The sequence below is a fragment of the Telopea speciosissima genome, chromosome 6, assembly GCF_018873765.1.
Source record: "Telopea speciosissima isolate NSW1024214 ecotype Mountain lineage chromosome 6, Tspe_v1, whole genome shotgun sequence".
Taxonomy (NCBI): Eukaryota; Viridiplantae; Streptophyta; class Magnoliopsida; order Proteales; family Proteaceae; genus Telopea; species Telopea speciosissima.
The window spans coordinates 58,863,378-58,887,717 of NC_057921.1; the positions used below are offsets into that span (position 1 = coordinate 58,863,378).

At 38.2% G+C, this 24,340-nt stretch overlaps 1 protein-coding gene across 2 annotated transcripts; it reads right to left on the minus strand.

Moving 5' to 3' along the window:
* Positions 1–9,754: 9,754 nt before the first annotated feature.
* Positions 9,755–14,977, minus strand: LOC122664609. 2 transcript variants are annotated; one of them, XM_043860503.1, is made up of 5 exons: positions 14,558–14,977; positions 13,187–13,406; positions 12,694–12,873; positions 11,712–12,276; positions 9,755–11,495 (listed from the first exon to the last, which is right to left on the minus strand). In XM_043860503.1, the coding sequence occupies exons 2-5, from the start codon at positions 13,295–13,297 to the stop codon at positions 9,904–9,906; spliced, it is 2,448 nt and encodes an 815-aa protein (XP_043716438.1). In that variant the 5' UTR covers positions 13,298–13,406; positions 14,558–14,977; the 3' UTR covers positions 9,755–9,903. The 2 variants fall into 2 exon arrangements, with proteins under 2 accessions (XP_043716438.1, XP_043716437.1); XM_043860502.1 differs by having other exon boundaries at positions 12,685–12,873; positions 14,558–14,975.
* Positions 14,978–24,340: the final 9,363 nt, after the last annotated feature.

The window sequence follows — 24,340 nt, forward strand, 5'->3', positions numbered from 1 at the left end:
CAACAATATATCATTACTTGACTCTATAATACAAAGTGTCCTAAGTACTCTAAATCTGATTTTTTTTTTTTCTCCCGAATAAGTCATTGTCAAATACACCAAGACTCCCTCACCCTTTAAGCTTTCCCTCTCCAAAAACAAAATTTGGTATTAAAATTCAATGGGAGAGGGTTCCCCACACCACCAGTGTGAGAGAATTTCTCACGCAACATCAATGGCAATATGGGGAATGGTATCATCTTCATGAGGTCCAAATGATCAAAAAATGAGAAAGAAACTTATAAATGAAGTCATGTGAGAGAGTGTACAATATATTAGTTGCATGGCAAACTTTTTCTCTAATTCAATTAAATCTCTTTAGGTGGGGTTACAAAATTATAATCAGTGTTTGACATAAAGGATTTTATTCATCATCCTTTCGTAGCCATCGTCCTCAGTGGCTCTTACTTTAAGCAGTTCTCACTCTAGCGATAGGTACGTAGTCCTTTCTTAAAAGACTTTCACTCTACTCCAAGTAACCCTTTCCTAGGTAGTCTTTTTCGTGATTCGAACTCGTGACGTGATGATCAGCTCTGATACCAAATGTTAAGTACTTGACCAATACGTTAAAAGTTCCAGAATGGATGTAACGCATTAAATGAAGTTCTTTAATCTATCTCATACTAGGTTTGTCCAATCTAGCGCTCATACACTAGAATATGTTTTTTCGTCACCCCAAAAAAAAAAAAAATTTTTTTTTTTTTTTTTAATACCCTTTTTCTCTAAAATTAATCAAACCAACACATTCAACCTCGATGGCTAACCGTGTGGCAGTTTATTCAACTTTTGTTAACATTTTTATTTTATAACTTGTAGTTCTAAACTTAGTACTTAAACTATGAAATGATTGAAAAGTCAGCATTTAAAAGGATTACTGAAAGTAGTTAAAAGGATTGATAACATAAAGTTGGAAGTTGGTGGGCCCTGAGATTTATAGTGTGATCAATCTTTGAGGGTCCGTCCAATCTATATATGTCGGCACAGTTTGGGCATGGTGGGCCTCAAGCTTTTTACAAGTCGTCTCGTTTCTTTCTTGTGGACCGGATCACTGACTGGACATGATTATGCTCAGTTACCTGATGATGCTATAATACATCTAATCTCCATGTATTTGTACGATCCATATCTTCTCTCACGTCCACCATTAACGGTTTGACAAGAGAGAGAGACCGGCCACTGCTTGCTTGCTGGCTGGACCATTCTGATTCTGGCCTGGGTGGTTCAACAACACAATCAGTAGTAATGCAAAGAGCAAGCAGTGGTTAATGGTTTGTCCCCACCCTCAAAACACAGTGATGTCAAGTGATCGGTTCGGTTCGGTTTCTACTGGTTTTTCAATCTTTTTGTACAAAAACCAGGCTAGATTAAAAAAAATATTTGAACCAATAAGGTTTAACCGAAATCGATAGCTATTGGCCCTTACCAATTTATTTGTAAATAGATCGGTTTGGTCTCTTTATGGTTTTGAAAATCTAAAACCAATACCAATCAGATAAAGAGTTTGATCGGTCCATTCCGATTCAGTCAAGAACCAGCAAATCGCATTGTTTTGATGGCACGCACGGTTATTGACCAATCAAATGATTCCAAGCAGTTGGTATCAGACCCACTGGCCCAGAAAAAATTAGCCACAAAAACAAATTTTTGGTCCATATCGATGACTTTTTTCAGATCAGGGACTAGTACTAAAAAAAGGGATTGGACCCACATGTTTTTGGCCTAATTTGTTACAAGCAGAACACATATTTTGTGTCCTGGGCCTCCTGGCTTCAACCTATGCAGTTATAATAGAGTGTGTAGCTTAACTTGTTACGCAATCTAGGATGGGCTCCCCATGTAGGCGCAAGGGAACAAATCTTGTAATGTACGGTCACTGGCTACCCTTAGTCCTTTTTCTGTATTGCTAAAAAAACCCAATTCTTTGGGATTGTATAGTGTTAACAAATCTTGTTAACAATATGATTTGAGGAATCGCTCATTATTCAGATTTGATCTCTATTTTTCTTTATTTTTACTGTTTTATTTATTTATTTTTTTTTTTGGTGTAATTCAAGAGCCAAATGGCCATCATGGCCCCACAAGGAGGCAAGAGGGGACCCACAAGGGGGTCAAATATGGTACCAACAGGCTCCACGTCTTGGAAAGCAATTACATGTGGACTAGGTGTCGCTGTGGAGACTTGAACCACCGATCAAGCTCCCGACGCTGTTTCTCCAAAAGAGCAACGAACCAATAGGGCAAGCCCTTGATCGACACAGTTTTCTTTTTAGTCGGTAAATTAGTGAAAAAAATCAATGAATCTTATCTCTTGTAGAAAGGAGATTTCTAAAAAACGTAGAATTTGTAAAACATTTGCTTCTTCTAATTATAGATTCTAAATTCTAGGTTTTGGTAGATTTCGATTGATTCAGATTGAAATCAATGGATGTCAATCCTTTGTTCGATTCTAGGTTCTTAAACCTTAGTTAAGTGAGGAAAATGACAGAGGTTAGCTTCATTCATTGTAGAACCAGAGGGACAGGGTGGACAGACAGTGCAAAAAATATCATCCACGAAGCCATAATCAAATGGTCCCCTTTATACTAATCTTTTGTTAGTATACATTTGGGATCAATATGATATAAGGCAAAAATACAAAAAAAAAAAAAAAAGACAAATAAAAGGGCATGCATTTAAAATGCATTTTAACTATGAGTGACATATACCTCCAAGCCTCCAAACAGGGAATCGTACCCCCTTTTGGCTGAGAAGGAATAGGGAGTGAGTCACCTAAATTAGGGTCGGAATTTAGGATTGTAAACGAATCGGATTCGGCTCGGATAGCGCTATATTAGCATTCGCATCCGATTAGCTATCAGATGGATTCGGATAGTGCTAAACGGATGCGGATCGGATATTTTATCCGTTTACATGTAAATATAGCTTTTCAGATAGCTATAGCCTATCCATATCCGCATCCGTTTAGCTTTTGGAAGGATTCGAATAGTGCTAAACGGATACGAACACGAATACAAATACGGAAACGGATTTCGGCTATTCATTTACACCCCTATCTAGGATCCACATATAAAAAAATGACTTGATATATCAAATCCATAATAGATTCAAGTTAGGTTGTGAAACAAGAAAGATGTTAGGTGCCTCAGTCTACTCGGTTAAACCGATTTTTCTATTTACTTGATCTAAAAATCTCCAATTTTAATTAAAGATAACAAATTTCACAACATAAATGAAAAAAAAAATATTTTTAATGGGTACATACATCATGAATTTGAATACAAAATAGAGATTATTATGTAGGGGTGTCAATTCCAAGCCCGGCCTGCCAGGTCCGACCGAGCCCGCCCGGTTAAAGCCCTGTCCGATTACTAAACATGTCGGGCTTAAGTCCGACACGTTTAGTAATCGGGCGATCCCGGTGTGGAGTCCTAACCCGTCGGACGCTTGACCAAACCGACTGATTCCAGGCCCGACCTAGACCGCCCGATTATAGTCCGACCCAACCCGACTCTTTAACTTATAAACTTCCTCTCCCCTTCCTTCCAAATTTCCTTTTTTTTTTTGTTTCTTTGTTGATCTTTGACATTTATTGGTTAGACATACTTAACGTAGGTGAAAATTAGGCTTAGTTTTAATTTTTAAATCTTACTTTGTTAGATATCATTCTATTCGATGTTGTGTTGCTATTTTTTTATTCCCCTCTATTTATTTTGTTAGATGTGTTTCTATTCGGTGTTGTGCTGTTATTATTTTTCCCTCTACTTACTTAGTTAGATGTACTTCTATTCGGTGTTATGCTGTTATTTTAGTTGGGATAAGCTTTATTTGACTTTGAGTTGAGGTGTGCCGTGACTGCCAAACGATGTGATGGTTTGAACTTAAAATTCTGGTTGCCTATCAATTAGTAAGCTCACACCGTTTAGAGACCGTTTAGAGTTAAATGGTTCATTAGCCTGTTTTGAACCCGATTTAGGCCCCCGTATAGTTCGAATAAGGCTGTCCCGATTAAAGATCGAACACCGACCAACCGAAATAAAATCGTACCATGCCCTCCCAAGACAAGCCCGAATGCCTAAACGGTCAGACACGATGTAGCCTGTAAAATTGGTGAGGCCCGGCTGAGACCGACCGAGCCCAACCGATTGACACTCCTATAATATTATGCATATATACCAAGATAATATATTAACATGAAACCCTAAAATGGAAAACAAATCATATTTATAGAAATACCATCATTACGTAAAATCCTAATCATATAAAATGAATAAGTCCAATCAAGTTAGGCCGAGTCAAGGCGAATCTAAGCAATTTAACCTGCAATTGAAAAAGTAAAAAAAAAAAAAAAAAAAAAAAAAAAAAAAGAAGAACTGGTTGTGTGCCTAATAATCATATTCCTTTTAACTTGGTAATTTAATTCAAACCTTGATCATAGATTATTTGCGCTTGCATAACAATAATGACATTTGTTGATATGTCGATCACCGCCTGTTTTATCACTAAGATCTTCAAAGATTATTAATGCGTGCATTCCATTGTCCTGGAATATTCTCCTATGGACACCCTACAAAGAAAAAGAAGAATAACTAGCTGTGAGAGAGAGAGAGAGAGATACCAAAATTAGTAGGAGCTGTAGTGTACTGTTTGTGCATAATGGTTGATTTGTTTGATGCGCTGAGAAAAGAAAAAAAGTATGGAATAAGGCGTAAGAAAGGGATTTTGTGATATGCCTCAACACAACACAACTCAACGCAACTCAACTCAACAAAATTCCTTTCTTTTCCTTTCACGCCCAAAGTCTCTATTTCCACTCCAAAGGGAATTTATATATAAAGCCAATGGGAATAAGCCAACCAACATCCGTATGTGACAACTGATAAGGAAATGGAGTAAGACAGCGACAGCGCTAGAGTTTGCATAATATCTTCTAGCTTTTTCACCCTATCATTTGAAGCCGTAAAATTAAATCCTTTGAAATAATGTAAAACGATTTTCAACCGCATGATCTGCAGAGGCCAGGTAGCTTTCTATGGAGGCCGCACCACTGCTGCACTGCTAGATATTGCACTGTAGAGGATTTTTATCTCTTATATTCTCCATTCCTATAATCTTAAGGGCTCTCTCTCTTTCTCTTCTTTGACGAATGATCCGATCACCTGGGAATGTGGCTCATGCCCTCACATGACGATGGTCACCCATCTGGATTTCATGTGGATGGTGCTCAAATCTCGAAGACCATCCTCGTACCTAAGCCCTCCACTACCATCACAGACCTCATAAAATTTTCCTTTTAGGTCGCCACCAAAAATGTTGGAGTTGAGCACACATCAAAACAAGTACGAGAATTTGAGACACACATAACAACACCTTTTTCCTATCGTATATGATTCAGTTCATGGATATATCATTGTTTAATGTAACCCCACATAATGCTTATTGTTGAATGAAAACACTTATTGTCCAAGCCCTTAGAATTTCATTGACTATGTTATTGTTGAATTATCTAATCCTTCTACCCTAAAAGAAAATGTTGAATTATCTAACCCGGCCAAAAGATAAGTTATTAGGATCAAATGATATATTAAGTCATCAATGGTTCCAAAGTTTTTTCAATGTGGAATTATTCATAATGCTTTTCTTTGTGTATGTATTGTCTCTTTCTAGGGCGGCAATACACATGTTATGTACACAAATGTATATTATTAACAGAGTGATCAAAATCAACTTAATTATAGTATTTCACGTTCCCAAACGTTTTAGGTTGTTGGAGTCATTTTGTTCTGTCGAGCAACAAAATTTTATGGCTACACAAACTAACTAATTGTGCTACATTTGAAGCCCTTATTTTTGGATATTAGTACTCGCAAGAGAGAAAGGCATCGATAAGCTCTGGATTGAGTCTGACGTTAAGTCTATTGTCTTAGCTCTACTTCATCTAGTGTTTCATTCTTATTTGTCAATTGTTATGGACAATAATCCGTGCTATGTTTGACAACGATGTCATGTAGAGATCGGCTGATCTAGCTAGATTTTGTTTTCTCTAAGCTCCTTTTTATCTCCTTATTCTTTACAAAGTTTTCTTGTTGATGGTGAGTAATTTATCTTTCTGTTTCTTATTTGTTTCCCATCCACATATGCCTAGACGTTAATCTTATACTCTTACTTTAACTTCTAATATCTTTGCTGACCTTTAGCATTAAAAAAATTTCCCAGACATTTCCCGTAGAAAGCATTTGAAAGCCCACTTCTCATATTTTTAAGACATAGGTGGTCTCCCTCCCCGCAATTATTTTGAAACACAAAAAGGCTTCAAAACCTATAATTTTTTTTGGTCACAGTTTATAAGATGATTAGGTCATCTTCCTGATAGTGTCTAGAATATTCTTGAATCTATATCCTTGCTTATGGTAAAAGGTTATGTTTTTGTTCCATCATCCATGCCAAAATTTAAATGTGGATACCAATAGCATAAGATTAAAGTTTATCCATGAGTGGGGGACCCACAACTTTACCAACTCCTGGCATGCGTGGGATCTGGAAATATGAGCAACTCCTTTTTGTGGACCTAGCTAGGTCCTCCATTTTTCTTTTTATAAAGACTTGAGTTTTTGTATGTTTCTTATGCAACAACGCTGTTTGAGGCTTTGAGCTGTTTCCAAGGGATTTGCTTATTTAAAGTGGTTTCTGCTTTTTAACATGTAATGATCATGTAGAGAAGGAAGGTCACACCCTCAAAAGTTTAAATACTTAGAATTGAGTATGGCCTCCATTGATTCCGATTTGAATCATCTTAAAATCAGTCAGTCTGACTAGGCTGGTTTGAATTCGATTTAACTCGGTTAGACTCAGTATGTGTAAAATCAGGGTTAATTCTGAGTCGAAGTGATTTATTCCGCCGATTCTGATCTAAGTTTTAAGATCAAAATTTGCTGTGGATTCTACACTACAATCGAGTGTAAGTGTGACCATTACTTCTTGCACATGTGATGGGTTGATGATGATTAAATTTTGATGGCATCCTTTCGAGGGATAATCATGGAGTTGAAACAGGGGAAAGCAAAGATCATTCATGATTGTGGATATGATTTGCATGACACCATTCAAGCACATTGGGGTGATCTTCAAGATCCTCCACTTTGTACTTCATCAATTATCCATTGTAATCTTCCACATTTGATGATATATCATTATCTAATTGCCAAGGAAAATTAAAAAGAATTGAAGTAAAAAATTTCAAACCTAATAAAGAAACTTTTGTAATCATTGTCAGATAATAATGTCATTTTGACTTCAAATCATTCCATATTTTGGTTAGTAAATTTTATTTTACTTAGTAAGAAATTAGAATAATTAATAAAATCGTGTTAGATATTGATCATAAAAGTTTCCTTTTTATGTTTGAAAATTTCCGCATCCTTTCCCTTTAATTGCATTGCAACCAAACGGAGCCCTTAAGAAGAAATGGAAAAACCATTAAGATAGGCTTGCGCACCAAGCCAATGTGGAATTGGGTTTTGGTTTATGTTAGGATTGTGGGTTTGTCCTAAGCCTGTCCAGCCTGCTTGGGCTCTACAACAGTTGGATGGGCTGAGCTCAGGTTTTATGAGTAAACATGGTGGGTCCATTGTCATGAAGGACCCACGGACCTTTATCTGCTTCATTTCCTGGGCCTCTCCATTTCCTCAAGTTCCTCTGATAGAAGGGGGCAGAAATGACCACCCTACCCCTACCCAAATACACTGCCCGGGTGGGGTCCATCCCCCTCTATTAGAGGAACTTGGGGAAATGGAGAAGATAAGAATACAGGACCCACACCCATCTTAGGCCAATGGCCCAGTGGTAAAGATATATCTCTAAACAAATAATGGAAAGGCCCCTGATAAATGGGCTCGTTTCTAAGTCCATGCCAGAGATAAGCTTGGTTTTGGTTTTGGCTGCAACAGGATTAATGTCTGAGCTAGGGATTTACTTTACAGTATAGGTTGTCGATATCGATAGGTATCGGTTGTATCAGGTTGGATCAGATGATTTTTCCCTCAAGATTTTGATACCCATTTTTTCTATTACTGTTTTGCCCTACAAAATTTTGTAACACCAATGTGGTATCGGCCAGGTGGCCGCAACTGATACGGATTGGTCAGACCCAATTTCATCAATCAGTTTTTTCTTGGGTGGTAGAATTGGTCTTTAGGTTGATGGAAAAAAACTCACTCTTCAGCCCCATTTGCAGCAACAGGGAAAACACAGGCACGGATCAGACAGAGGGAATAGATCAGTCCAAACTCCAAACTCCAAACTCCAATGGCCCTGACAAGGACATGAAAAAGCCAGTTTTACTAACCTTGCAGACTTCTTGTTTGGTACTTCCCTTCTTTCACTCAAATTTTCAAACAGCAGAATTATGGGGTTATTTGTTTGTATAAGTTTTGTCTTCCCTGTTTCACCAGAAAAAACAAAGGATTGTCTTCACACTCTTGTCTCATACCCTCACCCTCAACATACCCTTATTATATTGAAGAAGAACCCACTGGAAACGTGTGCCCTTAAAGTCAGATGGATAGGAGAGACAAGTAAAAAACTTGTCTTGCTTGGGCTTAGTACTAAATTATATTATTTTTTGGGGGGTTGTAGTGTTTGTCTTGGGTAGTGAGTTTCTCACCGGTAGTTCCCTGACAAATGAATAATATAATAGGAAGAGGGTTTTCTGAAAAGGGCATAGAGAAACAAATCAATGAGATGCGATAAAATGATATAAAAAATTTCATTCATTTAGATGCTTCCACATGTGTTCTCATTGGTCATTCATACTTGCGGACAGTTCCAAAATATATAAACAAATACACCCTTCTTTTTAATTCATGCAGTTAGGTACTGGGTGCATTTTGGTTGGTTGGCCAGCCTGGAAAGTGCATATCTTGTAACGCTGCCAACCCTCTGACTTACCAACTGACAATAATCAGGATTGCTTGATTAATCGACAGTCCTAATTATTCTGGCTTGATCATCTCCTGCTATAACTGTGTGGGAAACTTACAATGTAGTTTATCCTCATTCATCCTCTGTGATCCGGAGTCATTTGGGTTCATGGTTTGAGGAAAAGGAATCGGGTGAATTGTCTAGAAACCCTCTTTTGAATCATTCATTATTCATGTTTGATCTTTGTTTTCCTCCGTTTAGTCAGTAAAATAGTACAAAATCCCCAAGTTTAGTAAATCAAAAACTCCAAAAATTAATAGATTTTGCGAAATCTTTGTTTCTAAACTTGGCCATGTTGCCCTGTAACTTACCACTTTTTTGTGTCTTACTCATCCACTTCTCTTTTCCCAGTTATATTTTTGTGCCTCACAAGTCACAAATGCAAGGGATGACAAAGAGATAGTCTGGACACTGGATATCTTAGAAGAATGCTACAGTTAAGATTATAGGATTATAAGGTTAGTCTAACTGACTGTTGCATAGTCCTCCCTCTTTATCATCAAGAAAGAGACCACCACTCAACTAAAGGTTCTATCAAGTTTAAACTTAATCCATATGATCCGCAGTAAATATTCTTGAGTGGTTCATCTGATGTGCTACTGCTTTGGTAATTACCATTATCCTTAGCATGCCATTAGTGTAGAAAAAGCCCTGTGCAAATTAAAGATATATAAGAGATACCAACAATCATCAGTCAATCCCTGGTTGTTTTCCAATTGGGTGAGAGATGGAAGTGGAAAAACAAACTCCCTACTGATAAACCCTAAAATAGGAATATTTAAAATGCTTCCTACTAATGCAACTAAATATTATTTGTGCAAAGATATAGTGATTCATAAACCATTGATGCCCCATTTCTATGCCAATTTAGATACCTACACCTGACTTTCAGTAGTAGTTTCTTCGACCAATGTAATTGAGTTTTGACCGCCTGCCTTTCACAGGCACACTCCATTTTTCATCACCAATGTTTCTGGATCTGTTTCTCCTATACTCCCTTGATCTCAAGGCTGTCCCAATAATGTTTATATCTTCACAAATTTCATGCCTAGAAAGAGATACAAGACCAGGCAGTATGTCTTTCTGAAAATCTTTGAGCCTGCTTCCCCTTTTCAACTTCCATCCACACCCTTTGTCCGTCTCATTTACTTCAACTGGCATTGATGATAATGAGTAGTCATCCACAGTGCATTCTGTTAGCCTTAATGTGATTGACTCAAAAGAATCAGAAGAATACTGGGGCTGCTCACTCATCTCCTCCTCCGATGCATTTGATGCCTCACCAGTGTAGTCTTGTGGACAAAATGAATTATCCAAAGAAATATGAATAAGAGACTCGGCTGCTTTCTGGACCAAAATATCCATTTCCTTATCTACATTATGCTGCTGACCATGACATTGTTTTGTTTTGGTTCCGTCAGAAGACCTTTTCTCTGGAAAAGCACAGGTATAAACCCGAGTTTCGACCAAGGGGTCCTGTTCAGCAGAGTGGGTTTCTGTGAACTCAGATCCTAACAGAGTAACTCTAGATTCCTCAAAGGCAGAAGATTTTGAATTACCCAGTTCTCCTTTACCTTCAGAAGACTGGGTTTCTGTGATCTGAGATCCTAACTGAGTAGCTCCAGATTCGTCAGAGGCAGAAGATTTTGAATTTTTCGATTCTCCTTTACCAATCGTCCCAGTTCGCAGATCCTTCATACAGCAAGAATTATTGCCAGTCCCGAAATTGGTCTTGCTTGTAGCATCAGATGATTTGCAATGTTCAGCTTGAACCTCAGCATGACTTCTAAAGGGACCTGAAGACACTGTATCTTCTTCACTCCTCTCAAAGTTTATGTGCCTGACTTCTGCATCATCTACTGCTTGGGGTGAATCAGTACACCTTATAGATGTGCATACCTTATTGCTTTCCACATTAGATGTGGGAGTTCCATCCGAAGTACCCTCTTGATAACCCTTGGATGAACAACCATTTTGTAATCTGAGTGAGAAGTCTACGTCTTCTTTACTAAGCTTAAGATCTTGGTTGCTGAAGTCTTCACAGTGGTCCACCAGATCCCCAGGTACACGCTCCAGATCTATAAAAACCACTTTATTTCCACCATTTTCTCTACACTTTGTGCTCACATCGCAAGCTTGTGCGCCACAAACTTCGCCCTTTGAATCCATCAGAGCTGAATACACAAAATTATCTTGTTGAAGCACAATAGAAGCTTCATCAGAAAATCTGTGATCAGTTTTGCTCCCAGAAGTCCTGAGACTCTGAGTCTCTTTACTGGATTCATTACCGAATCTGTGGACAACAGCTGGTGAACTTTCTCTCAGAGAAGGAAAGCTAAGCAAAGGATCACTTGACAAAGAAGATGATTCATCAAGCTTAACTCTGTTAAGGTCAATGTGTCTTGTCTCACATAAAAAGGTTTGTTGGTTTGAGGTTAACAGACCAACAAATCGGACAGTAGATTGGCATTCATTTAATCCTGCAAAAGGTTTCAAAGGAAGACCAAAATACAAAATCATTGATCAGGGCTAGAATGCAAATATTACATGAATTATATTCTCTAACTGTAAACAAGCGGATATTTTCAATGCCTGTCTCACATGATTGGCACATAAACTTCGCAGGACCACAGGAAGTGGCGCATAAAAAATCAGATGCAATGAAAAAATAAAAAAGGCTAGCATGAAAATCTTACCAGTATCTGAACAGCATGATTTATTTTCTTGATTGCTTCCATTCGGGTTTGCAAAGGAATGATTATTCATGAAAGGCCTGTGATCTATATCCTTTTTCAATCTATCTGGAAAGCGCGGATCATATAGGAAAGTATCTCTTACCCCATGTTTGTCTCCAACAAATGTTGTTGGAACTTCAGAAGTGAGGGAAGAAATGGGTTTCATATCCTCGTTGGATTTCCTTTCAATGGAATCTTCAGAATCACTCACATATATGGTAGACAAACAAGCCTTGTTATTGTGCCAAGATCTGCTAGAACATCCCTTCTCCGTTGTGCCCCCTCCAGTACTAAGAGAGAGTTTCACTTCCTCAGGATCTGGAACAAGGTTAGCACGAAAAAATTCCTTCATTCCACTAGATTTATCGACAGTTGGCCATAAATTTCCATTCGCAGGAATTTCAGCTCTTGCACTACTAATATACTCATCGGCAGGAAGTAGAAGGTTGAAAGGCTTCTGCCGAAGCTTAGAGTAAGAGTCTTGGCACTCCAGAAAATTCCAGTTGGCAGTTGATGTTGACCCAACCTGAAAATCATGTGGTCATGTTAACATAACATTGTCCATGGTTCATTAAAGACTAAAAACGAATCCTCGAGTCAGAAACAGATGACCAAAAAATGCATATCCCTGCCTTTGAAATGCACATTGCACACACACAGGTAGAGTCAGTCACACCACTCCATGGTTCCACTGAGTTTATATGCAAATTATAATAGTTGGAATCCAGAAGATAGTGCATGATAATTGATTAAATTCAGTTCATAGGGTCAACTCTGGCCCAGGAAATTACTTGGTGAGACCATTGGATGGTGGGTTTTAACATTCCTTAACAGTATACGACAAGTAGAACAAATGAAGTGAAGATCACTTCTGGGCATCATCCTCTCTTGATAATTAATTGAACTTCAAAAAAACTGAATGGCAAAGGCTTACCTGCTTTACCATTGATGGTCCAGAAAAGATTCTATCCCCTGCTAATGTTATATGTTTTTCTGGATCTTGAAATGGCAAGGGAATTGATTTTGTGTTTGCTGTCCATGAAGTATATTTTTCGAATTCCTTCCACCTGAGGTCCTTCATCAAGGTCTTCTGAATCCTGTATATGCGGTGCAGTTCATAAACCTGACAAACAACCAATCAGTACCCAAATACGTAATCTCTTCTTTAGGGGGTCAAACCTGGGGGGGGGGGTGTTGTCAAAGAAACAAAACTACAATTGATGTCCCAGGAAAAGGTTGTCTCGCTCTCACAAAAGTGTACATGTGGCTGATTGGCCATCTCTTCAGAAGAATATTGGTTGACTAACAGGAGGAAATTTAAATCATCCGAGACAAAAATTTCTCTCTCCCCTCAAATAAAAAAAAAGGGAAAAAGAAAAGCATGCAAATCAAGGCCTTAACTAGATGCAGTGTTCAAGTTAAGGCATTCTGCTCACCTGGTTCCTAAATATAGCATCATGATGGAGCATTGTCTGCTTCAGAACTTCCTTGACGGAATCAGTATAATGTTGCCCAGAATTTAGATTAAAATCACCACTCATCAACATCCTATTCTCGTGAAAATAGAAGAAATTGTCACCCTCAGGCCAGATCTTGCATTGATTGATATCGCCAAGATAGGCTGAGATCTATTAGACAATACTTTAAATCCCATGCCTACACAAGGTTTAAAAAAATATCAGGAGAAATGAGAAGAAGTAAACTGAAGCAAAAGTGCACACAGCATAAACATGTGAAAGAGAGGAGTATTCACTCCTAACCCAATTCTTATTTTCTTCAAGAAAACAAAAAAAAAAAAAACACTTCATAGTTCATATCAGTGCAAAATTCTTCTATGATAAAGCAATAAATAAACTGCTTCAGAAGACATGATCGGTGTCTCAATAAACTCAAATATAAATAACTTGACAATATTTTGATCACCTCTGGTGAGATTTATGAGAAAAGGCACACTATTAAGGGAACACAATTGCATAAATCTCTTAAAATTAGCAACAATCGAATATCAAAAAGAGGAAAATCCAACAAATACTACAGTTCTCTTGAGGATATCACATCGATTACAGGGTAAAGATGCAATTGTAGGTTTTTCAACTTGTCACTATGGTTAGGATGTTGTACAGTTGTCTGGATGCAATTGAGATTAATTGGAAGTCAAAGTCTGAAATGAGGCACTATTGGATTCAAAGCAGTCTGAATATCCTCCACCCAATGAATACCAAATTGAGCATTGGAAGAAAAAATGAATCCGCCACAACACTAGAATTCGAACCACACCCCATGTTTCTCGCTCTTCCATGATATGAAAATTCGCAAAAGTGATAGATAAAGAGCAGTTTAGTAGTTCAAGCACTCCCTCCTCCATTTATGATACTTCCTGCTTAACCAATGAATGCGTAACTAAATGTTTTCCCTTTTCACTCAACGTATTATAGGATATGGCCCTCCAGAAAGATACGTAATTAAAGTAAAGAATCTCTAGCTATTAAACATTAAACATGAAACATATGGGCTTTGTCAACCGAGAGAGAACTCTTGTGTTTACATAAAAACCGAGTTCCTTCCCCGGAAAAAGAAATTTTCAACCATCAAGAGAAATTTGAAACAGGGAAACGACCAAACGCATATCCAAATAGGCCTTTGACAACAATTGCACCTTAAAATTTGATCATCCAGCAGGGACAAAAAGAAAAAACTCAACTTGTTCCGCTATGGACAGAATCGGATGCTCAATCAAAACACAGGGAAGGGTGATGAAATAGACATGAATATACAGGGGAATGCATAAAGAGGAACGCAAAGGATACCTGAAACCAGAGAAAGCAAAGACAAGCAGCATCCAAGGAAAGAAAACGAGACATCTCCGTGAAATTTCCATTGCTTGGAATCCACGTAGAAGTGACAAATGCATATTCCAAACGCCTCTCATTCTCCAGCCAAGGAAGATGACGAGTAAACAAAATCCGCCGAGGGAATTACGGAGCCAAGAGCCATTCAACAAGATCACAAACTCCAAAGCCTCCTAGGGTTTAAGAAAGAGAAAGACAGAACAAAAAGGATGAGGGAATCAGATCGCAGCACGGACAGGGAACTGAAGAACTCTTTCAATAGAGAGAGAGAGAGAGAGAAAAAAAATTCCTTTTAAGAGTTTACTACTACTGTACGCCTGGTGGGGATTACCGCATCATCCTCTATCATTTGTAGAGACGAAAGCAAATAAATAATCATTAACTCATTTATTACAATATCAATCTCTCTCTCTCTCCCTCTCTCCCCTAAGTGATTCCTCTTTCTCCGTTGGGCAACCTCCTCTGTCCAACAGTACAAGTGTACAACATTACTTTTTTTCGGTCACTCTCTCTCTTACTTTTCTTATGCATTTATTTTGTGATTGAAGACGATCAATCAAATCTGTCGGACAAGCGTCCACTGGACGGAGAGGGATCTCTCGCTTTACGTTATTACCCTTCTGTGTTTACCTTTTTGTCCTTCTTTCCTCACCAAATATGGAATAATAAATTAAGGTCCTCAGAGCTCAGCTTCAATTTCTCTTCTTTTTATCGGGACTTGCGTAGATATCCCGATGATCTTGACCGTGCCTTGTGAAGAATCCGAGGCACAGCGATTTTTAATGGCAGATCGGACATTTGATAGAACCAACTGGGTGGGTCATAGTGTGGGTCGAGACAGTTATTACAGTTTATCGATGTCATCGTTTGATCAGACGGTCGGGATTGTGCCTGTCATTAGATGTTTCCACACTTAAAACGTAGGACCCTCATGGTTGGAAGTAAAAGTTATCCGAGAATGAGTTTGGTATGCATATTGAGATGATAAAAACTACAAATAATTAGTATCTCAGAATACATTATCTTGAATGTATACCAAACGTAGCCTAAATATCCAAAAAGTAGATAGTCTATTTTTTTGGTTGAAAAAAGTAGATAATCTCGGAAAGACGGAAGTATTTCTACCTCCATTGTCAAGGGTTGAGATTTTTTTTAGGGTTATTGTTCTCTCATTGGGAACACAGATTGCACTTAGATACATGGGACGGTCATGTACTCATGTCGACCATTAGGGGGGCTGAGACGGTCATTTTACCCCATACAAAGAACATTTGGCCTTTTTTTTAATGTAAATCTATGAAAGGGAAAATTTATAAGATGAAACTCCTCTATGACGTGGCAAGGCATCTAGCGCACTTCGGAGGGTCAGAAGCGCCCGAGACATGTAGCCCTATCCAGGGCCCGTGTGTTGGGCTGCGTGCCTGGGTCACCTGGGTGCTCTGACCGTCCGATCTTTGATAACAAAGAAAGAAAATAGCACTGGCCAAAGTCCGTGAACGGATATTGTTTTGTAGTATTTATAATTCAATGCAAATCGAAATTAAGTCATATATGCGGAATCTCAACCCTAGCTAGACCCAATTTGGGTAAAGGTTCACTTGGCCGCCGCTAGGTAAGCTTTTAGTTATATTAGTGGTTTGGCATCTCTGCTTTTGAGATCACATGCAAGGGTTTCCATAGTCAAATCAACAGTAGGGAGGGACAGCAATCTCTTTGATTTAGCCAATTTCGAGCACTCTTCTCCACTATACAGGTGAAGAAGGAAAGACATAGCTAGCCTTTTTTACTTCAGTCTATGTTAATGATTTAGATAAGAGAATCCTTGTCTGGCCGTGTAGCATCTGCACAACTGCACCAGTACAAGGTCAATGAAAACGTACACAAGAGCAGGATCTTTATCCCCTCCAGTTCTCTATCTAGCCCAGTTCCCTAGTACCCCTAACAAGGAGGCACAATGACCATTCCATCCTTGCCCGACCACTCTGCCTGGGTGGGATCCACCCCCCCCTTTATTAGAGGTATTGGGAAATTGGGCCGGACAAAAAACTGGAGGAGATAATTTTCCCACAAGGGCATCAATGTAAATGCAATTTTTTATTTCATGATGGGTAGTACAGTATTTTCGTGTGCTTCTGTGTCTAGATGCAAGAACCTTGCAACCAGGTAGTGTTTTTTTTGTTTTTCTAAAAAGTTTTGTTTTAAGAAAAAAATCCATTGACCTGAGGGTGGAAGTCTACATCGGTAGCCTCTCTCTCCCCTCCAACATGCTTACCCCTTGTTGTCAAACCATTGTGCCCCCACCCATAGAGAGAGAGTGTCTATGTATTATGAAACCAATGGTTTTATTATATTTTAAAACTTAGGCTTCATTTGACTGTAAAGAAAAGGAAGTGAAATTTTAAATCTAAAAAAGAAACTTTTGTAATGAATATCCCACGTGATTATATTATTAATTCCAAATCATTTTATATTTAGTTATTAAATTTTATTTTACTTCCCAATTCATTGTATTAGTAAAATAAAAAATACATCAAAAAAATATTATTACTAAATATGGTAAGAAAATTAAGTAAAGGATTGTGTTCTCAGGCTGCTTAGCATACGTTAGTGCCTCCTTGTGTCCATCTTTCTCCTCCCACAATAAACAGACGTATATGCCATTTCTTAGGAGGGAGGAAAGATATAGATTCGTATAGTACGCAGCAGCCTGTTAGCATTCTTTCCCCCCCTATAAATAGTTTATTCAATCATGTTGAGTAGTGATGACCTTAGTTAGTAAGTTCGGAAACGGCAATTGAACGGGAACGGATACGTACGGCAATTAAATGGACTAGACGGTAATAATATTTTTCAAAAATCCGGCTTCATAAAACGCATACGGTAATAATACGGTACGCGTTTAATACAGGTATAATATGGCATAGACGACAATAATACTTTTAAAAAAACGGTCATATATTCATTATATAACATGCATTCACCACCTAATAAACAAAATAATATCATGATTTTATGAACTAAAATAAACACAATAATATAATATGTTATATAACATCTCTAAGATTATCATTTAACATACCAAAATATCAATAATCTACAAGAAATGAATGTAGATTGTCTGAAAATGAGATGAGCAAGTTGATTACCTTATCATTAAATCATTCTTCCAACATTACATTTCTTTCTATCTACAATGAAATAACCATATATTTTTAACCAGATGTGTTCTTGTGAAGGGGGATGAGTTCCCACTAATTAACCAACACAAGACAAGAGGGAGAGTTCCAGTTATGGATCTCCATTGTACACATTAGCTACAAGAGACAAAAAAAACAAGAATAAAATAGAATAGAGATTGAACCGTTCTCGTCAATATCACACCAGATTCATTTGCTTCACTACCACCATCAAAGTTCAAAGACCAGAGAAACAAAAGGAGAGTACAAGACTTAAGTGCCGCTTTGTTGAACGGAGATGGGGATGATGATTGGAGATGGAGGGCAGCTACTGTTGCCTGCTACGGTTGGATGTTCAATGCAAATCGAAAGGGACGAAAGAGAAAGTGAAATCGTTTCCCTAAATTCTAATCTTTTGGATTTTTTTTTTTAAATGTATAATATGCATATTATACGAGTATAATACTCGATCGATTAAAAAACACGTTTTTTTATAAAAATACGGAGACGCGAGTATTATACGTTCAAAATTTTGAATATGCATATAATACACGTATTTACTAAGTAAGATGATGACAGAAATTCCTTTTTAAATTTGAAAATTCTCATTTCTCAAACAAACCAAGCTAGTTTATGATAGATCATCTATTATTTGTTCACATGAACATGTTTCAAAACTCGGGGTCTCGCTCCAAACTTTTACCGATTATGGCAGTGAGATCAAATTCAATCTAATCCAAAACAAACTAATTCATTGGATCAAAAATTTCAGAGCAGAAAATGACGATTGAACATTGACAACAAAGATGAAGATATTCGGTAGAATTCACGTTTACAGTGCACTCCCAATCGTTGGGTTCAGACGTTCCAAACAAGAGCAGTGATCGAAGGCCTATTGCCAGAGTTTTAAAGCCTTGCTCGTACATGATTGCTTCGCCGGCTTGATCTGCTTTGTTTGGATCAAATAATCCAAAAAAAAAAAGTCAACTGATGTATTCAAAAGGTTTATCAAAGATAAAAGTCAATTGATCCCTTCAAAGAGCTGGCCAAGTTGACTTGTCCAAAGTAAAACCTTCAAGAGTCCAATATCTTTCTTTAGTCTTCTTCTTCATTATTCCCTGGCCAAATCAAAGACCTCCGGCGGCATTGGGGACAAAAGTCTAAGCACCATTCTTCATTACTCTCTCTCTCTCTCTCTCTCTCTCTCTCTCTCTCTCTAATGTCACATATTTGTTGGTAGTAACTTGCCATTCCATTTGCTTGGCCACTCAAGTCAGTTTCTATTTTGAATTTTACAACATTTTTTTTTTTAAAAACAATATAGGGATTAGGAAAGAACATCAAGAGTGTATGATAATGTTTCTACTCTAAATTAGTATTTATGAGTCAAAAATATTTTTGTACCAACAAATATTGTATGATAAAATTAGAAACGAAATACTTCTACCATTAAAAAAGAAAAGAAACAAATCTGGAATGCATATTAACAACGGTATATCCTTTGTTTTGTGGTGATAACGGTGGAGGTAGAGGTTGTGGCAATAGTAGTGGCGACGGTGGAGAGTTGAGAATTGTATAAGTTGGGTCTTTTTTGTTGCCCAATTTTGTTTCCATTTTTCTAAAAACTATTTTCAATCTACTTCTCAAATGACCAAGAGATGTGGTAACATACATGTTCTATTCCAAATGTATTATGAAAAAACATAATGTATTATTAAACAACATAAAAACACTAGAAGTGTTTTGTTTTTTAAACACATCATACACACCCTAACCTACTATATTCATTCAAATTCTCTTGTCCCAAACTTCTTTTTGATTCCCCTAACAATGCAAACTTTCACCTCTCTTCTCTTGATAAACATGCTTTCCTCAATCATCTATTCTAAGACCATATTTTTCTGCACCAACAACACTCATGCTAAGAGTCTCTAAATTTTATGTCAAAACAAACAGAACCTAAATATATAAATTAAAATTTAATTGATTTTATTCTTGGAATCAAAATCCAACCATTTAACAGGTCTCATTTTTTAAAAGAAAATAAATAATTTATTAAAGCATTTCGTGATCCCAAGCTAAAATTTTCATAAATGATTTCCATTTGATTTTAACACCCTTGAAAATGATATTTTGATTGTCCCAATTGGTATTTAACGATAGCCAGCAAAGCAGGTGAACGGAGAATCGACCGAAAGATAACACTAACGTTGACTTCCTAGGAAAAATATAGGTTGTGTCATTGTGATGACGATACTGATGCGCTGGGAATACCAAACACAAAATTAAAAAAATCTGCCGGAAGGGACAATTGTATCGTATATCTCTCGCCACCCAAACCTTCCTATATGATCCAATCAAAATCTACGTAACCCCCACTCCACTCCGGATCGCGTGAACATAGAGATTCATATGATTAGTGTTGTGTTTCCATCAATCGATCGGGTGGTTAGAAGACGGTTCCTAACCCTACCACAGTCCAACCTAGGATGTGTGCAGTACAGCACAGCCCAGCCCTTAGTTGCCCCTTGAACATTCCCTTGGTGCTGGGCTCCCTGAAGACGAGCCGGATCATCCACTCAGTCCCTACCTCCCCTAAAAAACAAGAAAAAAGGATTTACCACTTGAATACAATTGGACTTTCAACAATCTGGATCGGTCACGGCCGATTCAATAGTCCCCGATTCCTGATTTTTAAAACCATTCCTCTAAGCTCAACATGTCCAATCTGATTGGATGGGATTGGCTTAGAGTTTGGATGCCAAAAGTCACCTTGCATGTGTATATTGTCCCCATACTCCAGGTCCGTAGCGATATTGGGATCAGGATCGTCTTTAGGGAGGCCAACGCCCAGGGTGCTGCCAAGGGGCATCTAGCGGTTGAGTTGTGGCACACATCTCGGTGCATGCCTAGGAATGTGTGTGGCACAACCCAATGGCTGGTACCACCCTAGGCGTGCTGGGCTCCCTGGAGACGAGCTAAATTCACGATATTGACCCTTTTGGTCTTTTTCGCTTTTTGTTTCCTGTTTTTTTTTTTCCGGTTAGAAAAGATAACTTATATTAAATAGAAAGATTTACACGATTGTTTTCCAAGGGGAATACAATAAGCTAAATGTTGCATAGTTAGCACCAACGGATCATCGGGATGGTTTGACATAGATAAAGCAAAAAAATCTAGCAAAATTAGCAATGCGGACAGGAAATGTGATGGCCAGGACTCTTTAAAAGGAGTCAACAGCATCCTAGGAACATCTTTGTTGTGGTACCATAGCTCGATTAACGGGTAATGATCCTTTTGAGCTTGACTGATTCTTGCTAGAATACTAGGTATCTCTGCTTCTGCTCTGCTTTTCAAAGTTTCAAAACCTACAGCCATCAGCACAATATATCCTTGAAACAAAATGCAATAAGCCCTTGCAGAGGATACTAATGTCGGGGTTGGTGATTCTTGCGTAGATCAATATGTAGTAGTCATAAGAAGGTAGAGAAAGATTAAATAAATATTTATCAGCAGATGAAATAGAATATGAAAAAGCAACATCCATAGATTTCAGTTGAGGGGGGCTAATGTTAAGATCACACTGTTGAACACACAGTGCAAATGGCAGTGACTGTGTGTTGGTTGTCATTGTTGTCAACACAGTGCATGTGTGTTGTTGTGGTCAACATAATGCATCTTGGTGCAATTACAACGCTCAGGCCAGTCAAGCAGCATTCTAGTTGAGTAGACATGCTTATGGCAGTGCAGGCAGTGACTGGTTTGTGTCCTCACCATCCCCAGTAGTTCTTACAGTGTTCACTACGGCAGTGATATCATTACAGGGGTATGACAGTGTATACAGAGGTCCCATAGTGTTTGGGAGCCATCCAGGGGCATTTTGATCATTTGACAGTGTCGTGGCATGTTGGCAATGATACTGGAGTATCCGGGGATTATGTGGCAGCATGAGATTGTTCATTGCAGTGTTTGGATGCCTTATACAGCCTTGGGTGAAGGCTAGATGCATTAAGAATATTGATTTTATAGGTTTTTGCACTAGCAGCGTGTTCATCGGTATTTTTGGAGGGTATATTGATAAAACTGGGTGGAGTATTTTACATGAATATTTTAGTTCATCGAGTCTTCTTTCCATCGGTTCAAACGGTTCGTCAATATGACGTCAAATGAGGGAGTTATGATTTTTTCCGTTTGGATGCGCAAATTAGAAGCAAATCTGGAAAGTTGGATTTCAAATTTTGCTCTCGGCCAGCAGCTTAAGATCACTTTTTGGTCTCAGGGGTTTAAATACAAATAAATATAATTAATGTCTATGATGACATAAATAAGTGAGGTTAGAGGGGTTCTTTTTGAAATTATCAAAGTTGAAGAGATTTTCAAAAAAAGGAAATCATTACTCTCCCACGTGAAGGCTGTGAATGGATGAGTTAAAAAGCTTTTCAAAAAGTCTTTGATTCCATTTAAAACCTTTTGATTGGTTTTTCAAAAAGTACTTTGGAAACTGTGCCAATCTCTCTCTACCTTAAGAGAATTACTTTAATCAATGCTTGATTGAAGATTCCTTTTATGTAAATTCCATTGGTCCATCTAAAAAGGGCTATTTAGTCTTTTACTTGATCTTTTGTAGAAAGAAGAGAGAAATAGTTCTTCTTCTTCTCCAAGTGAAAAAGAATAGAAGAAAAAGGGAGAAGGAAAAGGAGAGGAAAAGAAAAGGAAGGAAGAAGAAAAAAAGGGGTTGCAGCCCTAAGCCCTAAGAGGTGTTGTATACATCTATGATTTGAGTCTCCCTCTCTATCTCATGTCTCCAGCCCTTCTTTGATGCCATTGATATTCTGAAATCATAGAACCAAAACTTCTTTAGGTGGTTGTAGCCAAGAAGGAAGAGGGAAAAGAGAAAAGGAAGAAGAAAGAAGAAGGAGAAAGGAAGAAGAAGGAAGGAAGGAAGAAAGAAAGAAGAAGAGAAGAAAAAGAAGTTTGAAGCCTCATCTCAAGCCCCATCTCAGATTCGGTGGAGGAAACAAAGAAGAAAGGAAAGGGAAAAGAAAAGAAAAAGAAAGAGAAAAAGGAAAAGAAAAGAAGAGAAAAGAAAGAAAAGGAAGAAAACAGTGGTTTCCCACACTGCTAGGAACCACTCCAGAACTCCAGTGACAGAGCACACTTGAAGATTCCAGTTCTCCATCAAATTGAGAGAAATTGAAGATTCCAGTGAGCCACCAGAGTTGCCAGACTCCATCACCGGACATCAGTGATCAAAGACAGTACATGGTTGTGAGATTTTCTACACTTTATTGCCTGTTGTGTTTGATATACTGTATTTCCATTGCATATGCTAGCTAGGTTATACTGCCATAGACCTATGCTATGTGGATTTCATTCTAGGGCATTTGTATAAGCCCAATTATTTTTATTGAGTTGTCTAGTTGCATCTGGACACAGTGCTGATTACCAGTGGGTGCTAGGAAAACCATTGGGGGTAACACCATTGTCTCTATACTTAGGGATAGAAGCAGGTCAGATGTCCTGAGTCATAGGTGTGACTAAAACATCATCTGCCGTGAATGCGGCCTCTCAGTTTTATGCTGGGAAAATTAGTGATGAGTAGATGCTGAGGTCCAAGTGACCATTACTCCGTGCATTTAGGCAACTTGCCGAAGCACGTATTTCTCTGTGTTGTGGATGCTTGCTTGCTTTGGTTAGAAGTGCATTTCTGCAGGATGGGTGTACACACCTGGTAGAGCCTTTGAGTCTGGCTGTGGTGTGTATACAACTTTGTGGTTTGTATTCAGATCCTCCAGTTATGATTGAGTCAATGTGCTTGAGTGAGGCATCTCCAACAGTTGACATAGCAGCTCTTGGCAGCACTTTGTTTAGTAGCTCTTGGCAGTAGTATCAGTGATTGTGGTTGTATGTGAATGTGTCAGGATTGCTAGTTAGAGTGTGGGTGTGTGCCTGTTTGCCTTTTGAGAAGACTGTGTGGGTGGTTGTGATGAGTGTTAAAGATCTCAACAGGTGAATTGGGAGTGAACCTGTTGGAGGGAAAGATTTTTATAGTCCACTGATTCACTCCCCCTCTCAGTGGCCATCACTGTTCAACACACACAACCATCAAAAGACCTGCTTAAGAACTAGATGAGGATCAGGTTTAGTTGATCCTCGAATAACCTTGTTCTGCGTGTCCCAAGTAAAATAACAAATTAAGACAACCATTGAAAAGAACCAAATAGATATATATTTGTCAAAAGAACCCTATAAAAGGAAGGAAACATAAAGATTGATTAGTGAGGATTGAGAGATGCATTCCACTCGTAGTCTCAGAGGACTAACAATCCAAATTCGTTTAGACCATTCCCAAGAGAAGAAGAGATGCCAAGCACACGTCGGGTGGGTCCTTTCCAGAAGTATGACCACGAGATGTGATTATAATATCAGCCACGTGGTGATATTATGATTAGCTCATCGAGTCGGTTAGCTGTACGGTTCTGGTCGAGCCCGAGTTCAGTGTACATAACCAATTTCGTTCCGGGTTAGTCAAATAACAACAACTGCTGACAAGAGTTCTCAAAAA

Coding starts and splice junctions, on each gene's coding strand:
- LOC122664609 (XM_043860502.1), bottom strand. CDS start 13,297: ATGTTGATGAGTGGTGATTTTAATCTAAATTCTGGGCAACATTATACT. Junction 12,874..13,186: donor ATGCTATATTTAGGAACCAG/GTGAGCAGAATG, acceptor GTTGTTTGTCAG/GTTTATGAACTGCACCGCAT. Junction 12,277..12,684: donor GACCATCAATGGTAAAGCAG/GTAAGCCTTTGC, acceptor CATGATTTTCAG/GTTGGGTCAACATCAACTGC.